This window comes from Metopolophium dirhodum, chromosome 8 (genome assembly GCF_019925205.1).
Source record: "Metopolophium dirhodum isolate CAU chromosome 8, ASM1992520v1, whole genome shotgun sequence".
NCBI lineage: Eukaryota > Metazoa > Arthropoda > Insecta > Hemiptera > Aphididae > Metopolophium > Metopolophium dirhodum.
Window position 1 is genome coordinate 14,985,790 of NC_083567.1, and position 24,167 is coordinate 15,009,956.

General features: G+C 27.9%; 4 protein-coding genes across 7 annotated transcripts; 1 reads left to right on the forward strand and 3 right to left on the reverse strand.

Annotated features, from left to right (window-relative positions):
• The first annotated feature begins 2,478 nt into the window (after nt 1-2,478).
• Nucleotides 2,479-5,695, forward strand: LOC132950903 (carnosine N-methyltransferase). Its single transcript, XM_061022515.1, has 7 exons — nt 2,479-2,896; nt 3,566-3,770; nt 3,854-4,014; nt 4,074-4,217; nt 4,285-4,450; nt 4,515-4,748; nt 4,806-5,695. The coding sequence occupies exons 1-7, from the start codon at nt 2,811-2,813 to the stop codon at nt 5,049-5,051; spliced, it is 1,242 nt and encodes a 413-aa protein (XP_060878498.1). The 5' UTR covers nt 2,479-2,810; the 3' UTR covers nt 5,052-5,695.
• On the reverse strand, nt 5,685-8,092 carry LOC132950904 (dnaJ homolog subfamily C member 8). 3 transcript variants are annotated; one of them, XM_061022518.1, is made up of 6 exons: nt 7,820-8,092; nt 7,540-7,733; nt 7,319-7,477; nt 6,836-7,237; nt 5,834-5,956; nt 5,685-5,765 (listed from the first exon to the last, which is right to left on the reverse strand). In XM_061022518.1, the coding sequence occupies exons 2-5, from the start codon at nt 7,606-7,608 to the stop codon at nt 5,843-5,845; spliced, it is 744 nt and encodes a 247-aa protein (XP_060878501.1). In that variant the 5' UTR covers nt 7,609-7,733; nt 7,820-8,092; the 3' UTR covers nt 5,685-5,765; nt 5,834-5,842. The 3 variants fall into 3 exon arrangements, with proteins under 3 accessions (XP_060878501.1, XP_060878500.1, XP_060878499.1); XM_061022517.1 differs by having other exon boundaries at nt 7,540-7,744; XM_061022516.1 differs by having other exon boundaries at nt 7,540-8,092.
• Nucleotides 8,093-11,938: 3,846 nt separating this feature from the next.
• Nucleotides 11,939-24,158, reverse strand: LOC132950455 (mediator of RNA polymerase II transcription subunit 25-like). 2 transcript variants are annotated; one of them, XM_061021930.1, is made up of 18 exons: nt 23,671-24,158; nt 23,489-23,534; nt 23,290-23,414; nt 23,023-23,233; nt 22,800-22,945; nt 21,944-22,076; nt 21,149-21,551; nt 20,537-20,886; nt 20,334-20,473; nt 20,105-20,267; nt 19,850-20,041; nt 13,503-13,659; nt 13,291-13,427; nt 13,062-13,223; nt 12,908-12,997; nt 12,760-12,846; nt 12,412-12,633; nt 11,939-12,326 (listed from the first exon to the last, which is right to left on the reverse strand). In XM_061021930.1, the coding sequence occupies exons 1-18, from the start codon at nt 23,787-23,789 to the stop codon at nt 12,201-12,203; spliced, it is 3,009 nt and encodes a 1,002-aa protein (XP_060877913.1). In that variant the 5' UTR covers nt 23,790-24,158; the 3' UTR covers nt 11,939-12,200. The 2 variants fall into 2 exon arrangements, with proteins under 2 accessions (XP_060877913.1, XP_060877914.1); XM_061021931.1 differs by lacking the exon at nt 12,760-12,846.
• On the reverse strand, nt 16,342-18,875 carry LOC132950459 (ATP-dependent RNA helicase WM6). The gene is made up of 2 exons (XM_061021937.1): nt 17,800-18,875; nt 16,342-17,687 (listed from the first exon to the last, which is right to left on the reverse strand). Exons 1-2 carry the CDS (start codon nt 18,652-18,654, stop codon nt 17,271-17,273), a joined length of 1,272 nt encoding a protein of 423 aa, XP_060877920.1. The 5' UTR covers nt 18,655-18,875; the 3' UTR covers nt 16,342-17,270.
• Nucleotides 24,159-24,167: the final 9 nt, after the last annotated feature.

Genomic DNA, 24,167 nt, shown 5'->3' on the forward strand with positions numbered 1-24,167 from the left:
TTCCACTATTTTGTTTCAGCTTTGTACCCGTAAAGAAGTTTCACTTCAATAAAATATACACTAATTCATCTTGATTCCTTAAGGTTACGGCGGTACCCGTGCTTTTGTCATAGTCTCTTTAATAAAAACGCGTAGGAATTTATGATCCATTAGTCTAGTTGAATGTCCCACAGGCCACAAACAGAATTGAAAAATATATACAGGGTAATGACTATAATGATTGATAAAGTGTTCCCGGTTTCCATATTCCGTGAACACACTGTATGTATACTGCCCAATACAGTGACTTATTCTCCCACGATGCGATCGTCGCCAGGGGACAATAGGTTTCAGGAAACCCTCCGCATCAAAAATAAATGAAATCCACAATCATTTTTTAGGAGCGTCCAAAGTTCGAGTTTTGACAAAATTTGTAAAAATCACGAAAATTGGCAATTAATGAATTGTAAATTCATAAAACATTTTTCTTTATATATCTTAGATTTGAAAATATACAACAATATTCGGGATTCCTCATAAGTTGTCTATCTTTATCAAAAAAAAAAAAATGTCTACCAGTCATATTAAATTTTTATGAGCGTTTGAACTTCAATTTTTTACAACATTAGATATTCACTCGATTTTTTATAAAACAATTTTCTAATTTTATTGTAATTCAAAAACGAATAACCGTAGTTACACAATATGATATAATTAATTTGTAATTTCCTATACTTGATAAAATTTTCAAAATATTTTGACTCGTTTCGAGTTGTTTACGATCATTTTCAATTTTCAATTTTTTAGTTTTTATTTTTTATATGTACCTAACTGTTAATAAAATGGTATTTGTTGGGTCGAAATTCTGGAAATACAATATCAGTTTAAAAATATTAAATATACATAAGCAAGATTTTTTTTATAAGTATCTAAAGTTCAAATTTTGACATAATTGATCATACTGAAATTTACAAATTATTTTACAGTTAAAAATGTATAAAATGTTCAATTTTTATAGCTAAGGGTTAAACATTCAAAATAAGGTTCCCAGTAAGTAGATCATACTGTAACCCAAAAAGTCTATTTAAGTATGATAATATGCAAATAATATTATTTCAACTTATCGGCTACTGTATTAAGAATAATAGTATAAATATATATTATAAAATATCCTTGACTGACAAACCGTCTCCACCTATGCGCAACTATGAGGGGCTTATCCCCCCCCCCCAAAAAAAAAAAAAAAAACTTGTAATAGCCCCCTAAAAATAAATTATTCAATTCTTTCCTATAATATTAACAAATCTTTAAAAATTAAACTTGTTTTTTTTTATAAGCTGTATGCTTGTATTCGTTTTAAGAAAACAATTTATGTCGGTATAATGATGTAAGCTTTTTGTATTTAGTAAGATCATTACACATAATTTTATAGTATACATATGCACTGAACTATATAACACAGAGAATAGAGATAGGTAATAACGGAATAAAAATCCCCTGAAAAAATCTTTTTAAAACGTAATTAGTGTAATTATTACATTTTAATATTTAATTACAAATTTATTATTATACTTGATACTACTACTATAATATATAATAAATAATATTAAAAAATTAACAATAATATTTTTTGTTTTATATCACGATGTGAAACAACATAAGTTAAATTGTTAATAGTTCTTTTAAGAGATTACTGATTAGTTACCTACATTCATTAACTATTTGTTTAATAATTATTTATTTTATTTGATGTATCGATCATTCGAAATATTCTTATTTTATAATCTTTTAATTGATATTGTATCTACTTATATTAATTAAAACTTGTAAAATGTACTTATAATAATAATTATTACCGTTTACATATCGTTAAAATATTATTAGGAAACGTAATATTTTATTTCGGGGATTTATTATAATATATAATATAAACTAAGGTATCAAGCAAAAAATATTATTGTTAATGTTTGAAAATTATAATATAAATATAAAAAAATAAGGTATAATTACATACTTGAGTAAATAAATAATTGATTTTGTTTGTATGATTTTATTTTATTTTTAAGTGAACATATATTGTGGTGCGGAGGCATCGCCACCAACGGGTTACTTTTCATGCAATGTCAGGTGGGGGCTACAGCCCTCTCAACATTTCAGCCCTAGTTGCGCCACTTTTTCTTCTAACCATCCATTACAGTGGCCTACTAACACACTTTTTTTCAGTTTATTTGACTTGCGAACATAAAAAAAGTGTATTTACTTCGTATAATATTGTTCTATGAATCTTATGTTACAATTTCTATGATTATATTCTCCCATGGACATAATATTATAAATAATTATTTACATTATCTCCATATGGATCTGATTACACTTTTTATTCGCTACGAGCGCTAGAATACCGTTACAGAGATTCAGCTTAGAAGCCCCCTTATCTCATAGGTTGTTAATTGTCAAGTATATAATATTATCACACTGCTTATTAATACTTATAAGCTCACTTACAATATGTCTATATACCCATAAGTTATAATTTCCCGTACCCATTTATTATTATTATTATTTATTACTTATTACTTTATCATCACGTCTGTAGATACGAATTTTTTCTCACTCAACTTCGGATTCGGAGCACATGTAACTTATTATAACATGTTGCTTTCGGATTATTTTCTATGAACCGTTTAAAGTTGTGTTTATTTTCTTAGTAGAAACTATTAAGTACAGCTGTTGTATTTTTTTTCAATAGATTATATATATTATAATATTTTCTTACCTTAGACTCTAGAAGTTTCGAATAGATAAACAAACAATAAACGTACCTACTTAAAATGGATTTTTGTCACACAGATGAAGAGAAAATAGAAGAAGAGAAAAAGAGCTTCCAACGAATCATAACAGCATTTATGTTTTACAGGTAATAATGTTATATTATTATGATTGTGTTTGTATTAACATTGATCAACAATAATTAAGGCGTTTATTGGTTTACATGAGCTTATCCATTGTTTATAAAAAAAATCATCCTTAATAGTGCTTGAAGTATATTATGTTAATACTTATTTAATTCATATATATCTACTTCAACAGACACTTTGTTTGTCTTGATTTACACAATTTCCTGTTGCATCTAATTTAACAAATATATATATAAGTTTAAAGTTTGACAGTATATTACTGATAACTTATGTGTGTTAGCTGCAGAAAGAAATTCAATGAAACAATTTAAATTATATATCTATTACACAAATGTATTGTACTTGATAATTAATTTCATCTTTCCCTTACTTGTCGAAAATCAACTGTCTCAAAATACTTACACAAATACACAATGTATTTCAAAGTTTGAATCGGTAAAAGTAGTTTATTTAGTTATACAAATGTATTGAATCATTGTCTTTAAATGAATCATACTTCATAAACATAATTAAATAATAATAATAATGAATAGTTTAGTCATATTGTAAAAATATACCTATTTACCTATACCAATGTTAGTTGTAAAATATTTTAATATACACATGTTTTTTAATTTAAATTATAAAATAGTACTAATATTAATAAAACTTATTAATTTTTTTTTCAGAATTCATTCTCTTAACAGAATTGCCAAGACTATAAACTACTTGAAATCATTACCAGAACAACATCAAAGACTATTGATTAACTACAATAACAGTTTGGAAACTATAAGACATTGTGTAGATTATAATTATAATGTTATTTTAGAAATGATTAAAGATACTGCATATTTGTTTGAAAATCAAAATACTCCTAGTCTAGATGGTTGGGTAATGATAGTCACATCAATAAGCAAATAATAAAAGTATTAATGTTTCTCATTTGTAACTTTTCATATATTTAACGGTTTTAGCATTCAACTGATGAGTACAAACCAATTGAATCTGATTTAGAAAAAGTCCAGTCAACTCTGAAACAGTTTGTACGAGACTGGAGCACTGAAGGGGTTGAAGAACGTAACACTTGTTATAAACCTATAATTGATGAGATTTTAAAAGAATTTCCATTAGAATCGTAGGTCCTAAATATATTTACTGATTTTGTAATATATTAATTAAAACTAATAACTTTAGTGTTCAACCTTCCGACATTAAAATTTTGGTACCTGGTGCTGGCCTTGGAAGATTGGTTTTTGAAATTGCCAAATTGGGTTACACAAGTCAAGGAAATGAGTTTTCTGTGTTCATGTTAATAGCATCAAATTTTGTATTAAACCGGTAAGGCATTATTTTCTTACAATTTTTATGTTATACATTTTTATTTAAATAACTTTATAATTTGTAGATGTCGAGGTGTTAATATGTATGTTCTTTATCCGTGGATTCATCAGTGTGATAACAATTTAGAAACTGAACACCAAATGCAATGCATCTCATTTCCTGATATCAATCCAGCAAAAGAGTTACCACAAAATGCACATATATCAATGGCTGCTGGTGACTTTTTACAAGTATATGGGTTTTCGATTATAATGTGTTAAGACAACATTTACTTTATTCAAATGATGATTATAGGTTTACACAGATAAAGACGAATGGAATTGTATTGCCACATGTTTTTTTATTGATTGTGCCAACAATATAGTTGCATTTATTGAAACTATTTATAAAATACTCAAGCCTGGTGGCATATGGGTCAATTTAGGGCCATTATTGTATCATTATAGTAACGTGTTTGATCAAAATTCTATTGAACCAAGTTACCAAGTTATTAAAGAAGTGATTAAAGGGATTGGTTTTCGGTTTGAAGTAAGTTTGGATCTAATTCAAATCAGAAGTTACTAAAATAATTTCATGTTTTTATAGAAAGAAATTTTAAATGTGCCCACCAAGTATGCACAAAATCCACAGTCTATGCTACAGTATGAGTACAAAAGCGTATATTTTGTGTGTCGCAAACCCAAATTTCCACTCACATTAGCACCTTCGACTTCTGAAAATGAAATTAACGAAAACGGAATAGGTTTCCCACTTGATGATGATGAAGAAGAAATCAGCTCAAAAGATTTCCGCGGTGATAATGAAGATCAAGATGCAGAAGAAACCAATTGAAAACTTAATAAATAAAGACTTAATTTTTAATATTAAGATATTGTGATGATAATAAATAATAATATTAATATTGTAAGACAAATTTCATTTATCATTTCTTTTTTTAAATTTATGTGTATTTTGATAAACTATGACAACAATAATTTGAATCTCAATCAAAAAAACATTTGATTAATATATTTAAAGTTAATGTATAACATATTATATTGAAGATGAAGTACAAATAACAAATTGTGTCATTGATAAGTATTTCAGTTAGTCTGAAAATTAAGTATTTAATTTCGAACTATGCTGAAAGATTATTTACATTAAGTTAAAAAAATATGTTATATTTATACTTTAAATATCAATTAGTTTATAAAATAAAACTCATTACATTATAATTGTTACCTAAATACTATATAGTTAATAAAAACATTTTTTTTTTATGTACACAGAAATTGTTATAGGATAAGAACTATATTAACAGATATTTATTTCTTAAAAGCAGTCTGATCTTTTTTTAAACTATTTATTATTATAATACAGGAAAATAATATAATATTATTTTCTAACATTACAAAAATTGATTTTTAGAAAAAAAATATTCATTTTATTTTTATGCATGTACAAAGAATAAATAAGAATAGAGTTTTATGAAAAAACTTTTATTTTATTTTACAACGTGATACACATGTATGTATACAACTGAAAAACATGGAGCCTATAATGTTACTGAAAATAAAACAATAAAAAATACAATTTAAAAATTTAAATTAATATATTATTTATATATAACATACCTAAACTTTTTATCTTGATTCTGCTTTATGTTTAGGAGGCTTAAAAATTTTGATTTTTTTGCTTGATTTTTTGGTTGATTCCTGAAATGCTTTCCAACTGTTTACTCTGCTTTCTCTTGACTCCTATATATACATATAATTTTTAATTAAAGAACTGTGTATTCTACATTATATAAAGACAAATAATAACCCTAATACTAAAATTCTGTAACTTGTGTAATATAGTGTCTGATAAATAAATAAATAAAGATGGTAAATATATTGGACTTTTTAGATTTAATGAATTGTTAAGTATATAATACGTGCCATGAATAAGTTTAATAATTACATTTATATTTGATTTATTCAGTTATTAAACATTATTATTATTAAATTAAATTAAAGTAAACCACCAAGAACTAAAATGTAAATAAATATTTTAAGTTAAGCTCCATTTATAAGTAAAAAATGTTGTTTAATCTATGATATAGATTGGTCCGTGGACTCAGCGATACCAAAAAATGTTTGTCATGACCATCAATTGTTAATTCAAAAATTAAAGAATAAATAAATGAGTGAAATTGTACCTCACAGTATTTACGGTTTAGAGTACGTAATTTTTCAATTATACATTAATCGTTAATGGTTAGCAGCCTAATATACAGCGCGATCAATAAAAATGTATATATGATTTATTTACATTAATACCAACATTATGAATATGTATCACCTTTTTTTTTTATAAATTATATAGTCATTAAAAAGTTAAAATATTTTTCCACAATATAAAGTGTATTACTGATTTTTATTAGGTACTTATAAAAAACAAATGGTATAGACTATAGAAGTATAGTGGAAGGGGGTAAAATTTAAATTGTGGTCTTTGGCAGTGGACGATTTACAAAAATGGTTTGTGCCTAGTATGAGTTGAGAACCACTCGCCTATATCATCAATTAATTTAATAATGTGCAGCTTTTTTGAAGTGCAAGTTTTATTATACAAAAATAAATAACTAAACTCACATCAAAGTTTTTTTGCCATTCTTTTGACACAGTTGCTTTTTGTTCTTCATCTATTTCTTGTTCTCGTTTCCGCTTTCTTTCTTGTAATTCTCTCGCTTCATGATCTTTTCTTTTGCGTTCTAGATCAGCAAATAATTTACATGTTTGAACATAAATACTACGTTTCATAATAGATGGGTCGTCTTCTTCAACTTTTGTATCTTTGCCTTCTTTTTTCAATTTTTTACGTTTCTCTACAACCATAAATTCAGTCATATCCTTGGCTTCCTGTATGATCTCCTGACATTTTTTCCGAGATTCATCATTATCGATTGTCCTCCATGCGCGGTTAACAGTCTCAAAAGCATTGTTTGCTCTTTCTAAATCATCTTGGTTCTTGTCTGGATGCACCAAAATAGACAACTAAAATAATTGTTAGTAATCAAAATGTTGTTGTAATACAAAAATTATTTATTTAAAAATTTAAAATTAAACAAAACTTGCTCTTTTATATTTTTTCTTTGCCTCATCCAAAGGTGTGTCATGGTCTAGCTGAAGTACTTCATATGGATTAAGGTTGAAATATGAGGCTCCAGGACGCAGGAGCCTTTCAATCTGTTGTTTAGACGTCAACACAGAGTCACGTTTTTCGATTTCTTTTACCTGTCAATGAAATAATGATATAAAAAAGCACAGCATAATCGCAAACCATGTCCAACACTCACTTCCGTATAAAATTTGTCGAACTTTTCATTCTTCTTCGGCGATTCAGGTTCCGTCGACTTGCCAGCCATGCCTATATACAGACAGACTGTCTACAGTTTAAGATCTACTAGAACGAACGCCAGAAACGCATCAACTCATTAGACTTGAAAAGTAAAATCACAGATAGTACTTGAGGCCAACGAACGATTGATATCTAAAAACGTTCTTCGGAATAATATTTCCACTTTACTATTAACAACATAATATTCTCGCAATACTTAAAATTGAGTGATCACTTACATATTAACTACCTATTAGGTATAGTTATAGTACTTATTACAACTTTGTAGTTTGTAGCCACTTGCCACTTGCCAGTAAGTTGTAGGTATACTGGTCTCGGAGCGCCGAGAGAGCGCAAGTTCTATTGTAATTTGTAGTCACTATAGTCAATAACAAATAACAATAATAAGAACGTTATCAATATGATTATTATTATCGTTATCATCTTATTATCCAAGAATTCAAGTATTCAACCATTATTTACAAAACATCATTAAAATTTCTACAACCGGAAGTATAAAAGACAATGTTACATAGAAGCTAGAAGACTAGAATATAATATAGACATATAGTATTAATATAGTATTAATATATACAATATTATACAATATTCTAGTCTTCGTGAATGTAACCAATTACAATTTACTATTTAGTAATATTAGTATTATTTACAACCGTATTAGTGTATTACCATAATAATATTAGGTAAAACACTAAAACTTTCATAATATTATCGTTATAATTTATAATTATGATCTACTAAGTCTAATATATTAACATAATAAATTATATTAACTATCACAGAATCAGAGAGCAGTATCGTAATATTATCATTACGTATTTACGTGATCGTTTATACCATAGACATATAAATTGACACACATTAATTGTAATTCTATGGTTTATACTTTATAGGAATTTAGAAATTAGAATCTTCTCGATTCTCGAATGTGAAATATTAAGCAACTTAAACTATAGTACACATATTTTTTTAAGCAGTTAATACTTCAATTTAAGTATTTACATTTGGCCAGTGTTGTTACTATTTGCTGAGACAATACAGTTGGTTGCTAAGTACAAATATTTAAAACACGTCGTACAAAAATTCTACGAGTCGTAACTCGTATGGATTCTATAAAAAAAAATAATAGGACATTCGAAAGCCGAAGAATACAAAATTCGGCATAGGTAATTCTAGTTTAGTTCCAATAACATTATGATTTTTTTTTTATTTATTCAAATGTAGTTTTCGATGAAAAAAAATAAGGTTCTTACAGAATTTTTTGGTCGGACTTAGTTTCGAAGTTATAGCGAACTAAAGTAGGTATGGAAATATCGTAGCACAATGGTATAAGGTAACGCGGGCTGGAAGTTATAAAAAAATCCGGCCACACAAGGGAAAAAAATTCCCATTAGCATTATACTTGTGAGTGGGGATTGATGGGCACTTTAAATTAAATTAAACAAGAATAATTTAAAAGAATTATTTTATAAATTATTTACTTAATACCTAATAATATCACCTAACCTGAATATAAAAATATTAGAAATAAAATTAATTCTATGTTAAAAGTTGTTATAAAACACGATTAGGTACATTTTTTACAAACCAGTTCATTCCAAGTAAAACTAGGCAATACGATTTCCAAGACATTTTTCTAAAAAATAGAATCCCACAACTTACAACAATCAAGCAATCAAGCCTACACAACATTATTTTTAGTAGCTACTAGCTACATAAATATGTATCCAACACCATCACTGGTATCACTGAACCCATAAAATACACTCTCTTTGCAGACGACTTCAATATTTTTACAGAAGTAAACAAACGAACACAGTACAAAATCTACTTCAAGAAAGTATAAACTTCTTAATTCAAGCTTCAAGTTTTCACCAAATAAATCTATTTTACAAAAAAAAGAAATCAAAAACTGAAAAACCACCCATTTTCAAAATAAACGAGCTAATAATTAAACCTCTACATAAAGGTGGTGATAAAGAAAATATAAACAATGACCGACCAATCATGTTGAGCATAAAATTCAAAAATTTTTTCAAAGCTTGATAAAGGTGATAAAGCACTAGGTATATTTCTAGATTAAGCGAAAGCTTTCGATACTGTAGATCATAGTTTATTAATTAAAGTTTTCATTAGTTATGGTATAAATGGTATTTGTTTAAACTGGTTTAAAAGCTATCTTAATAAGAGGAAACAAATTACAAATATTAATGGGGTTTTAAGGCAGGTAAATGAGGTTGTGATGGTGTTCCCCAGGGTAGTATTCTAGGTCCAATTTTGTTTATTTTGTATATAAATAGTCTATGTGATATGAATGTTGATGGGAAAATAGTTGTATATGCGGATGATATGTTATTATCGAGTTGTAATTGGGAAACTGTAAGACAAAAAAGTAGGTCAGCGCATTTCAGTGGTGGATGTTTGTCCATCGGGCCTCGGGCAGGATAGTGTAATTTTACTGTATTTGATTTGAATACAATGATTGCATTCGATAAAAAACGATTCTGAGCGAACAAGGGAATCTTTTTTATTTAATTTTATTCGTTTATATGGTGATAAACAAAGCGTTTTAAGTTACAGCTTAAGAACGATTTATATAAATAGGTAATTTATATAATTTATAATTAGGAAATATCATAAACATGAAAAAAAATATAAAATAAAAGAAAAAGCTCATGTTGCACAAATGTTTTGAAAATTTTACCATGTCTAGGTATGGATAATATAAGTAATCAACCCAAATTTCAAGTTTTTGCGAATGTTTTTAACCGAATTACAACAAAAAACTCCCAAAATTAAAATATCTATAAATAGCTCAAAAATGGCTAAAATTTTCTGAACTTTAAACCGTAAGGAACAAAATCAAAAATACAACAAAAAATATCTTTTGTCATTTTTAATTTGAAGCAATATTTCTGGTAGAAAACGTTTTTTCTCCTTTAACCGCTTTTTATTTCGAGTAGCGTTTCGAAAATCGAAAAATTACCTCTCTAAAGTATCAGCTCAAGAACATTACCTTTCAGAAAAGATGCTATACTTTTGATCAGGTTTAGAGGGAGAAAAAGTGTTTACAGAATAAAAAAGAAAAGAAATAAACATCATTGTAAAACCATTACATTCCTCGCTCCGCTCAGAATCTAAATCTGAATTAAATTTCAAGAAAGTAATAAAGTGGTTAAATATTAAAAAACTATCTTTAAACTTTAACAAAACAATGTTCATGGTTTTTTCAATAAATAATACTTAACCACCTTTTGAAGAAATTATATTACATGACTGTTCAATTGCATCAAACTGTAACTGCCTAAAAATAAATATTGACAAAAAAATAAAATATTTAGGACTAATATTCAATTGTAACCTTAAGTGGAATGTTCATATTAATAGTTTGATAGTAAACTTGCGATCTTTAATGTTCAAATTTCATGTATTAAAATATATAATATCATCTCATACATTGAGAATAGTTTATCTTTCTCTATATCAATCTATATTGCAATATGGCATGGTAATTTGGGGTGATGCCTCCAAAAATGTTCTAAAACAATTAAAAATTCAACAAAATAGTGTAATTCGTATATGTCTGAAAAAGGACAATCTTATTGGGTATACCTTGTTAAACTATCAAGAATTTAATGTGCTTCCGTTGGAATTGCTATACAAAAAAACCGCTATAATGTTTGTATGTGTATAAAAAATCAAGCATTTTCTTTATAAAACAGAATAGCAACAAAATTAGCAGGGAAGACAGACTATGTATTATGTAATATTAAAGTGTTATTTACTAATACAAGTTTTGGTCAAAAGTTTATTAATTACCTGGTCCCGTCATTTTTAACGCTTTGCCAATTGAGTTGAAAAAAATTATTTTTAATGATAAAAATAACATAAAAAAATGTATAAAAAATGTTTTATTTAGTGAACTAAGGCAGTGTTTATTTTAAGAAAAATGTATACTTTTTGTATCTAGTATCTCTATTTTAATTTTACAGTGTTTGTTAATAGTTGTTTTAGTTGAGTAATTAATGAAATCACATATGTTGTACTGTTACTCCCTACACCACCACAAGTTTATAGCTTGAAGGTGTAGGTAATTTTTATTAGTTCTTTAATACTTTGTTTGTCTTGTGTTTTATAAATAATAAAAAATTTACAAATTCAAATTCAAATTCAAATACTAAAAAGGTCAAAGACACAATCAAAATTATAGGCATTAGGTTCTACACAAAACTGTCATGGGTACCACATCTAAAACGCATTAAAAAACAAACATCATAAAAATACTAGCCCATAAATGCAAAACGTATTATTTTAAAATATTAAAATAGGCTAAAATCTATGAGAAAAAATAAGTTTTTTTTTATTATAGGTGCTTAAAATAATTGATGAAATTATTTACAAATAATAAAATAATAAATATAATTTATATAAACAGGAATTCTAAAATTGTTCATCAATAATCTTTTGGTAAAAAAAAATGAAGTAATTTATAAAATGTTTAAACATTTGTATTAGCATTTACTCAATTATTCAAAAAAAAAAAAAAATTGAGATGATTTCAACAAAATAAACCAAAAAAATTAATATTTTAAAATTGAGTTAGTTAAGAAAGTCAAATGTATGAACTTCATCATATTGTTGTTGCTGTTGTTGAGGTTGCAAGGGTCTGCCTTGAGGAACGGGAACCTGTTGCATGCCCATCATTTGTTGTCTATATTGTGGTTGCTAAAAAATTTTAAAATAAGGAATTAATTATAAAAATAAATAAATGAACAAATTCAATATAATGTTCTTAAAAACATAAACAAACTTGTTGTAATAAATGTCTGAGACCAGGATTACTGGACATAACGGGTCGCATTTGCATTCTCTGCTGTGGTGCACTATTACCCATAATCTGTGGTGATTGATTTCCAGGAACCATTTGTCTTGATTGCTGTTGCTGCTGTTGTTGCTGCTGTTGTTGTTGCTGTTGCTGTTGATGGATATGGAATTGTTGGGTTCGCAATTTATGTTGTTCTTCTTGTTGATGCTAGACATAAAATTACCAACAATTTATAAATAAATCCACCAAAATACATAATAAAAATATTTCATTCAAATGCTCCTTAAACAATAACATAACAAATAGACCAACACATTGAAAAAGTTTACTCACTTCCAACTGTGCTTTTAATATGGTCTCTTGCATTTGAGCATGTTCCAGATTTTGTTGCATTTGGGGCACATTCATTTGATTACGTATCTATACCATATAATTCTATTTAAATATTTCTAACATATAAAAAATAATATACTTATCGTACTTCTAGCTGAGACTTCAATATGTTTTCTTGCATTTGGGCTTGTTCCAAACATTGCTGCATTTGTGGTATGTTCATTTGATTACTTTGTATCTACAATTAATATATTAGTAGTAATAAGACATTAAAATAAAAAAGTTCAAAGCAATTTAAGTACCTCCATTTGAGACTTATACTGTAATTCTTGTTGTTGTGCTAATTCTAGTGTCTGACGAAGTTGCTGAATCTTGGCTAAATTTTGCTTTCTAGCCATTTCAATTTGTTCACTGTATTGGCCTTGTGATGGACGAACACCAACATTTCCAACGCCTCCAGGACTCTATTAAATAAAGTTATTATCAAACATAAAAAAATACAAATAATGTATCATTTTAAAATTATTTTACCTGTAAGGGCATGTTTGGATTATTAACATTGACGGGTTGTCCAGTTGGTTGAGGACTAGGCATCATTTGAACTGATGGACTATTAGGGACTACCTGATTACTTTGTGGTGCAAAATTGTTGGACCCCATTAATTCAGCTGTTGTGACAAATACAAATTATTATTCAAACAAATTTTTATTGCATTTTTATTGTAATTGATGTAATTACTAACCCAAATTTGGTTGAGGTTGACTTTGTAAAGAAGCTGTTAATGCGCTGTTAGGCATAAGCCCAGGCATCTGATTTGGTCCAGGACCACCAGGCATATTCGGACCTGGTGGTAATTGCAATTGTCCGGGCATATTGCCTTGAGGCATTCCCATTCCACCCTAGGAACAAATAATGAAAATTAGTACATTTGAATAAAAATATAGTTGGTTTCTTTATACAAAAACATTAAATTTTTTATAGAAAATCATAGCACTTAAAACATAAAACTATAATAGGTACTTAATACTAATGTGTTAAATAGCATTATTCAGACTACCAGCTGTAAATTTTCAATTTAAAATATTTTTAATTAAAATCTATACATTTTAAAAGTAAATGCATATTCTAGTTAATAAATTAATAATTAATAAGTGCATGTTAAAATAAAATAGGCATACATTAAGGTTTAGTTACAAATAGGTCCTACATCAATGAAGAATTTACTGGACGACCATAATACATTTACGTATTATATAAATGCTTTTACATATTTCATAAAATAAATAGAAATTACAAATAAACATACTAATACATATTATCAGGGCTTGGGTTTTACAGCATTTGCTAATTATTATGGGGTGCAGATAAAAATAGGAAAATGAGCTATACATTTGTTTTAACCACCAGGGACTACAAATATGAAAATTTATATTGCTGTTTTTTTTGCCGTGGAATGAAAAAGTTTGAATACATCAACCCGGACCTATTTGCAGTGTTTGGAAAGGACGTTGTTCATATTTAGTAAATGATACTCGTTCTCATACTCGTTATTTTAAAATAGAACATGAACGATACGGAACGTCACTCGTTATTTTCAAATAGAACATGAACGACGTATTAATTTGTAATGAATTGATTAATAATAATATTTAATTATTATAGTATTGTATAATAACATTTTTCTTTTATAATATTCCTAATATTTATTTGATTACGAATTATAAAAATAAAATATGTGAAATTCCAATGCGCTGGCTCAATAGGCGCAACTAGGGTAAATTTTTTTTGGGGGGGGGGGGCTAGAATTTTATCAACAGCATAGACCCACCCCCTAAGTAATTTACTGGCTGGCTACTAACAATACACAAAAAAATTCATTTAAAACTAGGTAGTCAATTAAAAATTTAATTAAAATTATAATTAATCAACACATTTTTAATCCAACTTTTACTCAAATATAAAATATACATATAAAATAATATAAAATCAATACTAATTTTCCATTAGTGGCTGAAAATATATTAATAATTCTTTTTGTGTCAAGACTATTATAGTTACATCTCTTTCGATATTTAATATTAATAAATTTGAAAATCGTTCTTGTCTCATTGCTGTTCTTTGAAAAGCCGTTAATCACCGCATTGAAGAAAATGAACGTTTGCAGGTTGCGCAACTAACAGGTATAGAGAAAGCTATTTGTAGTAATTTATTTAAATTTGGGTGCTCAACTTCAGTACCTAACTATTTGTTTAATATCATCAATATCATATTTAATATGATTAACATTTTCTTTAATTTTAATCAGGCAATTTTTGGCAACAAGCTATTTTTCTTATCACCAAAAAACATAATTTAGAACAAGTTAATGAAATAATTTTTAAAATACAAATGAGAACAAATTTGAGGTTTTTTTTTTATTTGTAATATTAGACGAATATTTCAAGTTTAAAAAATTTCAATTCGTTAACATTTTTTATTTCATCATTCGTTATGAATTATGATATTATGTGATAAGAAAAATAGCTAGTTGCCAAAAATTGTTTGGTTAATATTAAAGAAAATGTTGATATTGATGATATTAAACATAATGGGTACAGATACAAATTAAAAATTAAGACTTACTTTTTAATTTTTTTCTACACCTATTATGTGGTGGATAGATAAATATTTGGGGAGTTAAGTCCCTCTCAAGCACCCACCTAATTGCGCCTATGGCTGGCTTGACATGCAACAATATTATAATTTTCAAGATTTTGTATAGGTACTTAAACGATTCATAAAAATAATAAAATTCATATTTCATTCATTATTTAAAAGAATGTGAACTTGTTCATTTGGAAAAAAATCAATTTTCTAGTGAATGTTCCGAGCACAGCCTATTTGTTAAATTAACTTAAAATTATATTTTTCTACCTTACTTGGGGTGTACAATTTATAATATAAAAACCAAACTCTTATTAGTACCCAACAAAAACTTTGATTCGTAGTTTTCTGAATAATTAATTGTCATCATTAGTAAGTAGCAACTTAATATTATATACTCTACACCAGCCTCATCTCAACAACTATAAGATTTACCATTTTTTATTCAAGTACAAATTATTCTAAAAAATAAAAACTCTGTTAAAAATATTTATTTTCAGATAACATTTATTTATCTATCTAAATAAATAAGTATTAACTAAGACATATAATCATACTTAGATTTTAGATTATTAGACATATTAAATAATATGGCCAATATAAATAAATAATAATGACATTATTATTTAGGATGGCCTTCAAATGTCATAATTCATTAACAGTTAAACTTGACTCATTTTAGTTTAGGACGTAGATTTGTACAGATATTTGTATTTTGTTAATAAAATATGGCGTCCTCTTTTTTTAAACAAATTATTAAGTCTTTTACTTTCAATTGTTCTTGGTACACAACAATTAATTTTCTAATATCTAAAAATCAATTTAATGTACAATTTATGAAAACCATTTGGAATTTATTTCTATCAACTCAATAATATATTTAGGATGAGAAGCTAGTAACTGTGATAAGGGAATAGATACACAAATAATGTATACAATTTTTTGGTGGTTAAAATTCATTATAATTTATTGTATTTTACGTATTGATTAAAATATTAATGTATTTTCGTTTAATTTAAATTAAATATAAAATAAAAATCCAACAATATGGAAGAAGTGCTAAAAAGTAAAAACATTAAACATTTAAATTATGGCCATGTGATACTTTACAATATTTCAACATGGACCCGCAAGTTGAAATATGTAACACATAGTTAAAATTATTAGGGAAAAATTTTAGTGGATACATTTCTTTTTTATTAAAAAAATTTACTTCACTTATATTAATACACTGATTAAAATTTAAAAAAAAAATTAACATTATGGTTGAATGGTTATAAATTTTAATAATAATATAGAAAAACTTGAATGATGGGACAAAATTAACTTTTAAGAATTTCAATTTAATCAATCAAACTAAACTAGTAGAACAAAATTCAACACAATTGTTACATGTAGAAATCAATTTGGCATTTATAAAAAATTAAATTATGATAATTTATTAGTAATACTTCAAGTGATCATCAAAGAACACATTAAATTAAAAAAAAATGTTCTATAAATTTTTGTCTAGGTTTATTGGAAAATTTAAAAAACTACATATCAATACAGTTTGCAAATTAGTTTAATAATTAAGTCAGTTGCATTATTATGTACAATCTTAACTTCTAATCATATTTTGAAGATAATATCTAATGTCCCTAAATATTAAACCATACACAATACACAAATGCAAAAAAAAAAAAATTGACAAAATGTTTCCATAGTTTATATTGAAAATGATTACTCAGAGGTGAAGTAAACCACTTAAGAGAGTAATACACTTTTGAATGAAAGAATATGTCTTGCAAAACTTGAAAATCATAAGTCAAGCTATCATATTATTATCATTGTTTTGTAAAATTTCATAAAATATTAGATATAAAAATTATTTTCTCTCAACGTAAGAACTGAGCTCAATTTCATTAGGCATCCGACCAATGGTGACATCAAACCTATCTTGAACACTATTCAAAACTTTTGCATCAGTTTCTTCACAAATGAATGTAATTGCTAATCCTTTGGTACCAAAACGTCCTGCTCTCGCCACTCTATGTAGATAAGTGTCTGTATCTTCAGGCATGTCATAGTTTATAACAATGTTCACTCGTTCAATATCCATTCCTCGACCAAACAAATTGGTAGCCACCAATATTCGTTTTTGAAAATCTTTGAACTCTTGGTAGAACTTTAATCGATCTTGTTGAGACATACCACCATGCATGGCAACAGATGGGAAATTTTGTTCATTTAGTAGCTCTGTTAAAACTACACAACGTTGAACAGATTTAACAAAAATGATAACCTGAATGAAAAAATAAAAAAAATATTAATATAATATAAAAACTTTCAAGTTTAATAATATACACCATATTACGTCTATAATAAAATAGTACTTAATTGAGATTTTATTTTACCTGATTGAATTCTAGTTCATCCAGAAGATCAAACAATTTCTTATTTTTTTCCTTTTCAGTGAGTTTGACATAGTACTGCTGGAGGCCGTGTAATGATAGTTTGGCATCATCGTCAACATATACTTCCAATGGTTGTTGCATAAACTTTTTACAGACAGGCCGTATATCTTTGCTAAGTGTGGCACTGAACATCATTACTTGTTTGTTAAACGGCGTGTTCTTAAATATTTCTTGAACATCACTTCGCATGTGTAAGATCTCTAACATTTTATCACACTCATCCAAAATGAAATGCTTCAGATTATTAAGAACCAATTTTTTTTTTCTGATCAATTCTAGTATGCGACCTGGTGTGCCTACCACTACGTGTGGCTTGTTGTTCTTTAGCGTATCTTCGTCTTTTGTGATGGGCACACCACCAAAGAAAACACTGACCTTGACTGCCGGCAAGTATTTAGTGAAGCGCTCGAATTCTTTGCTTATCTGGAAAGCCAATTCTCTGGTGTGGCACAAGACCAGAGCGTATACCTCGCTCTCGTACACTTCTAACTGCTGTAAGGTGGATAAGACAAACACGGCCGTTTTACCCATACCGGACTTGGCTTGGCATAGAATATCCATGCCCAACATAGCCTGAGGTATACACTCGTGCTGCACTTCAGACGGATGTTCGAAACCGCAGTCAACGATTGCTCTCAGTATTTCCGGTTTCAAGAGGAAATCACGGAAACCTGAACTGTGTATGGAAACATAGTTACCCTTTACTTCTTTCTTGGCTTGTTTCTTGTCATCGCTCTCGACGGTTTCGTTCTGTTCGTCTTCTTCGTAGTCTAAAAGATCATCAGCATCTGCCATTGTACGGGTAAGTAGTGTATGAGTGAAGCGTTAAACGCAACTGGAGGACGTTAGATATTAAGTGATTGTTTGCGTAAAAACTAAGTATGCAGAGGAAACAATTTATGAAAACGGAACATTAATCGGCAAACGACGCGTGTTTATACGGCATCACGGCATACACAACAGACATTTTAGATCGGCGTTTGTGATCAGTGTGTACACGTTTGGGGAATGTAAACAACAGTTTCCAGTTTGGCAATACCAACATGATCGAGCGCCCAAACTAGGAAGATTATAACAGCCTGCCCCTTCAAAGTTAAATGTGCGCCATTGACCATGATAGGTTAGGAATAATACTATCTTTAATCGTAATTACACGATAATCAAGGTGTATTGCATGACAAATTATTTGTCATGGTGTATTGTACATAGTGTTAATACAACTTATGTCTTATAATATTTCCTCAATGACACGGTATAACCATAACGTACTCGAATTTTTTTTTTAAATGAGTATCTGGTAGTTTTCGGTATTAAAAGTTTTATAACGTCTTTGCGAACATTTATATAAATTACAATAATCAAGAGTTGTTATCACGTGTTATCATCTTTACTAAAATATGGTGGTAATCATGGTTGGTATTGGAATAAGGTGGGCTTATAAGGACAGTCTATAGTCTATACAGACTATGTCGGTTAAAAACCTCTCCTGAACAATAACAAAAATCGAGATACATTGTATTACCGTGTCATCAAGGAAATATTATATTTTCTATTTTATAATATAGGTCGAAATATTGAATAATTATTTAATACAATTATACATTTATACCTAAAATATTTAAAAATAATAACGCATCACGAATAAATAGTAATAAATAGTAACGATTTAACTACACTAATGTGTTATGTGTGGTCATAATGTCATAATGTCAAAAATAACTAATACATTTGGTAAATTTTGACAAAGACGTGTATACAACATTGAATGTACACACTGAAATCTGAGTAACTACCTTTTATTTTGATCTTTATCCACTATTTTTAAATTTAATTGCTGAATGTATATTTTTAATGAATGATTTTCATTAAAAATACCATGTACACCATTTCAATAGTATAAATTTATATGACTTGCTATGAAGACCAAAATTAATACTATACAATGAGAACAATATAATATATTATATGAAAATTTAGTTAAAAATCTTACCTGGCCTTGACGTAATATGGCTGACGAAGCTTTTTGATGTTGTATAAGCTTGCGTAATCTATCTACAAATGCTGCTTGATCATTTGGAATAAAACCAATAAATGCTTTTCTATCGTGCGTATAAAGCAAAATCAATACTTTGACATCACAATTATGAGAAGTTGGAGCACTGTTAAAATGTACACAGCCAGCCTATAAATAATTAAATTTTATAAATTAACAATTAGGATACTCTACGTGTACTAAAGAACTTACATATCCACTAGTCATGTACTTGGTCAAAGACTCCAATGCTTCGCACGGTGTAGGTTGGAAAACCACAGATTTTGAGTCTTTCAAATGAGCACCTCCAATACTTCCTATTAAATTCTTGGGCATCAATTGCATAATTAGTTTATCAGGCCATGTTTCTGCTTTCCTAAATATAAAAAAAAAAATTTAATACATTTTTTTTTAATTATTCAATTAGCAGAAGCAATTTTACAGTTCCGGTTCTCCATTTTTGATACTGGCTGAAACAATACAAGGGACGTTTCTTGTTATCTTTGGTATTTCATTTAAAGGCTTGGATTTTTCTATCCATTCTAATGTTCCCGACCAAATAGTTTGTCTGCCAGGTCCATTCTACAATATGATATATTTTATAAAACATGGTTTGTTGATTTATTTAACAATCAACTAAAATACTTGTTGCTGCTGTTGTTGTTGAACTTGTTGCTGCTGTTGGTTCATAATTCGTAGAGCAGCTTGTTGCTGTTGCTGCTGCTGATGCTGCTGTTGTTGTTGTTGTGCTTGGTGTTGCTGTTGTGCTTGGTGCTGTTGTTGAGCTTGCTGCTGTTGTTGAGCTTGCTGTTGTGCTTGCTGCTGTTGAGCTTGCTGCTGTTGTGCTTGCTGCTGTGCTTGCTGTTGCGCTTGCTGCTGTGCTTGCTGCTGCTGTTGAGCTTGCTGCTGCTGCTGTTGTTGTTGTTGTTGAACTTGCTGCTGCTGTTTAACTTGTTGTTGTTGCTGCTGTTGTACTTGTTGTTGTTGTGATGCCACTAAAAGTGTATTTATTAAGATTTTAATAACAATTTTAAGTTTTTACTAAGCTATTAGAATTTGTTTTCAAATAAATAATTAAATGTATATAAAATCATCATCAATAGTGCTAGCTAATTATTAGTTTGCTTAAATATTTTAGATTTTATTACCATCTACTCAGTAATTTTTATAACTAATATTACGTTCACTTGACCACACCATTCCCCCACCTCATAAATAAATAAATAAATACATTTATAATCTACAAATTTTACTTACTATCTATTCTTTGTTGGAATGTAGGAGTTGTTAACTGTGCAATTAATGCACTTGCTTGAATTGGTTGACGCTGTTGATTTTGCATCATTGGCCAATTACGAGGCGTTTGAGAAGGCCTCAAGAAACCACCAGTATTTGAAACATTTGAATATTGCTGGTTTTGACCTTGATTTACATTACGAATCATTTGCTGTTGCTGTTGCTGTTGTTGTTGTTGTTGTTGTTGTTGTTGCTGCTGCTGTTGTTGTTGTTGTTGTTGAGCTACAGCTACAGCTTGTTGGGCTACCTGAGCAGCTTGTTGTTGTTGGTGTTGTTGTTGCTGTTGTTGCTGCTGTTGTTGTTGTTGTTGTTGTTGTTGTTGTTGTTGTTGTTGTTGTTGAACTTGATTCTGCATAGCCATAACCTGACCAAAAAATAATTTTTTACATTTTAATTATTTTTTTTTAGGTTTACATCAAAGCAATAAATATAGTAATTAAGTGTGATTCAACACTTTTTTGGGTAAAAGTACAAATGTTTCAAGTTTTATATTTTTCCTTTATCAATAAACAAAACTTCATTAGGTACATTGTACCAAATATGAAACATAGTAAATAGTATTAAATGTACATAGCAAAGATTTTGTTAATTTAATTTAATTTAATTTTTAATTTAATTTCACTTAAATAAGTGAATGCAACAATTATAATTAGGTAGTTTCAATTTAAATCTGATATGTTGAAACAAACAATTTATGAAAATATTCAGTTTATTTAAATTCAAATTTGATCGAGTAATAATTGTTAGATTACTTACCGGATTAGTAGTCCTGAATGGAGCACATGGAGCAACTGGTGATCCAATATTAACATTTGTAGATAATGGACTAGTCATAGATAGACCAGAATGGGTTGTAGCGGGAGTTGGGCTCATTGGACGTTCTTTTAGACTGTAATGCATTAAAAGGAAATTTATATATTATATTATGTATAATAACTAAAAATTAGCAATTACTTAATATTTATTTAAAAATCTGATGTATTACTAATTATTATATATATGACGTAAACGGAGGGTTAAAATAATGTTATATCACCGGACCACTGGTTACTATATAGTATAATATGGTATATGTTAAAGTTATTTGTTTCAGACAATGCTTGAAAATTATTCAACTATCTTTTTTTATATTTTATGTGATATAAGATAGTAATATTATCAGAATTTTTATAGGGAAATAAAAAAGTAGTTTTTGCGATTGTGATGTCATAGTAAAATATGTAATTTTTGTTGTATTATTTGCTCTGCTAGTATTTTAAATACTAAAAAAATTGAGACCTTATTTTTAATCTATGATTTACTCTTGCATAGGCACATAATTTAAAAAATATACTATTTTAAGTTGTATAAAATATAAATTATTATGTGAATAACACGTGAAAGATAAAATCATGTAAGTTGTGCAGTTGCAATCTGATGACATCACATTGCTATTTTCAATTTCCTATATATTGTTGAATAATAAAAATATAACTGTCACCTATTGACCAATTTTCTTAGATTTAATATACTTAAGGCAAGATTAACTAAAGTTTTAGATTTTTTGCTTCTGTAACATTCATAATTAAATTAAAACTTAATACTTATGAATTAATTAATGTAATAAATGCACCTATAGCCATTGAGTAAAACTAGATGCCTTGGATCTTTCGCATAGTTTTTGTTCTGAGAAATTTGTAAATCACCGCCAGCTTTTTCAAATAATTTCAATAATGCAGGAGTTTTTCTAGCTGATAATATTGAGAGTAAAATTCCTTTCTAAGACACACATAAATATTTAACTTATTAATAATTACATATTCGTAAAGATTATTAACTAAAAAAATATATAATACTTCTTGAAAAAGATTTGCCATTTGATCAACACTACGACCAGCATATGTTTCACATTCCATAATTGGAAAATTATAAGGTGGTGAATTACATATCAGAATACAGTGTCTTTGCTTAGCTTCACGAATCTCTTGCAAGTCCTCAAAGAAAACCAGGGCTGTTGCTAAACCTTCACCCATATAAGCATGGGATTCTGCCATACCACCAATCATGCTGAAAAAGAAAAAAGTCAATGATACAATACAATTAGACCATGAATAAAGTCTTACTCTATTTTTTCAATCATTTTTATGACTTTTTGTGGGCTAGTGAATGTTCCATAAGTACGACAACACGGATATGGTTTACAATCATTTGCTTCATAAACTACAATACCATAAATTGCACTGCTACTCTGTAATATTGATAAATATTGGTTTATGATTAATAATCCAATGTGATGCTATTAAATATTTTAATAATAATTACTTCAGACAAATACTCTCGTTCTTCAATAGGTCCTTGGTTAAAGTATCTATACAAAATAAGAATAAGTACACTCAATTAAGAAGAATTTCAAACTGTGTATAGGAAATTTGTATTTTAAACAAATAAACTTCAATAGTAATAATTAATGATTTAGATTTAGTGAAAATTCAATAACAACTTACTCTAATGTCGGAGTCACATAATTTGTTTTAAGTTCACTAATATAAGTGTTCATGGCTGTTTTCTCTATTACAAATATAATATCTGTTTGAACAGAATGATCCAATGGTCCAAGAACCATTTTTAGGCTTCAGAATAGTAATTATTATCGAAGAAAAGATGTAAGGGTTTACAATCAAAACTTCAGCGTTTTTAGTAAATTAATATATAATTGGTTCATCTACTTCATAATATAGTTTTATATTTATAAATTAAATATTATATATTATTATTTATACCTAGAATGAAATATAACAACATAAATAACAATCACTAAATAGCAAAATACCTGCAGCCTGCAGCCATTATTTACTAAAGATACTACGTTAGTACATAATACAAACACAATTAAAGTAGCAAGAAATGAATAAACAGTGTTATCACTTATCATGAAAACAAGTCTTATCAAAAACCAACTTAATTTGCCACTTGGAACTTGGCTTTCCGGTTGCTACTTGCT

Bases quoted from the DNA above. Each gene is read 5' to 3' on its own strand.
- LOC132950903 (XM_061022515.1), top strand. From the start codon at position 2,811: ATGGATTTTTGTCACACAGATGAAGAGAAAATAGAAGAAGAGAAAAAG. The intron at 4,451-4,514 runs GTATATGGGTTT...TGATGATTATAG, and splicing joins CTGCTGGTGACTTTTTACAA to GTTTACACAGATAAAGACGA. The intron at 4,749-4,805 runs GTAAGTTTGGAT...ATGTTTTTATAG, and splicing joins GGATTGGTTTTCGGTTTGAA to AAAGAAATTTTAAATGTGCC.
- LOC132950459 (XM_061021937.1), bottom strand. From the start codon at position 18,654: ATGGCAGATGCTGATGATCTTTTAGACTACGAAGAAGACGAACAGAAC. The intron at 17,688-17,799 runs GTAAAATAAAAT...TTTTTCATTCAG, and splicing joins ATGAACTAGAATTCAATCAG to GTTATCATTTTTGTTAAATC.
- LOC132950455 (XM_061021930.1), bottom strand. From the start codon at position 23,789: ATGGTTCTTGGACCATTGGATCATTCTGTTCAAACAGATATTATATTT. The intron at 12,998-13,061 runs GTACTTAAATTG...TATTAATTGTAG, and splicing joins AGTATAAGTCTCAAATGGAG to ATACAAAGTAATCAAATGAA. The intron at 12,634-12,759 runs GTGAGTAAACTT...TTTTATGTCTAG, and splicing joins TATTAAAAGCACAGTTGGAA to CATCAACAAGAAGAACAACA.
- LOC132950904 (XM_061022518.1), bottom strand. From the start codon at position 7,608: ATGGCTGGCAAGTCGACGGAACCTGAATCGCCGAAGAAGAATGAAAAG. The intron at 7,478-7,539 runs GTGAGTGTTGGA...TTTCATTGACAG, and splicing joins TCGACAAATTTTATACGGAA to GTAAAAGAAATCGAAAAACG. The intron at 5,957-6,835 runs GTGAGTTTAGTT...ATGTATATATAG, and splicing joins AATGGCAAAAAAACTTTGAT to GAGTCAAGAGAAAGCAGAGT.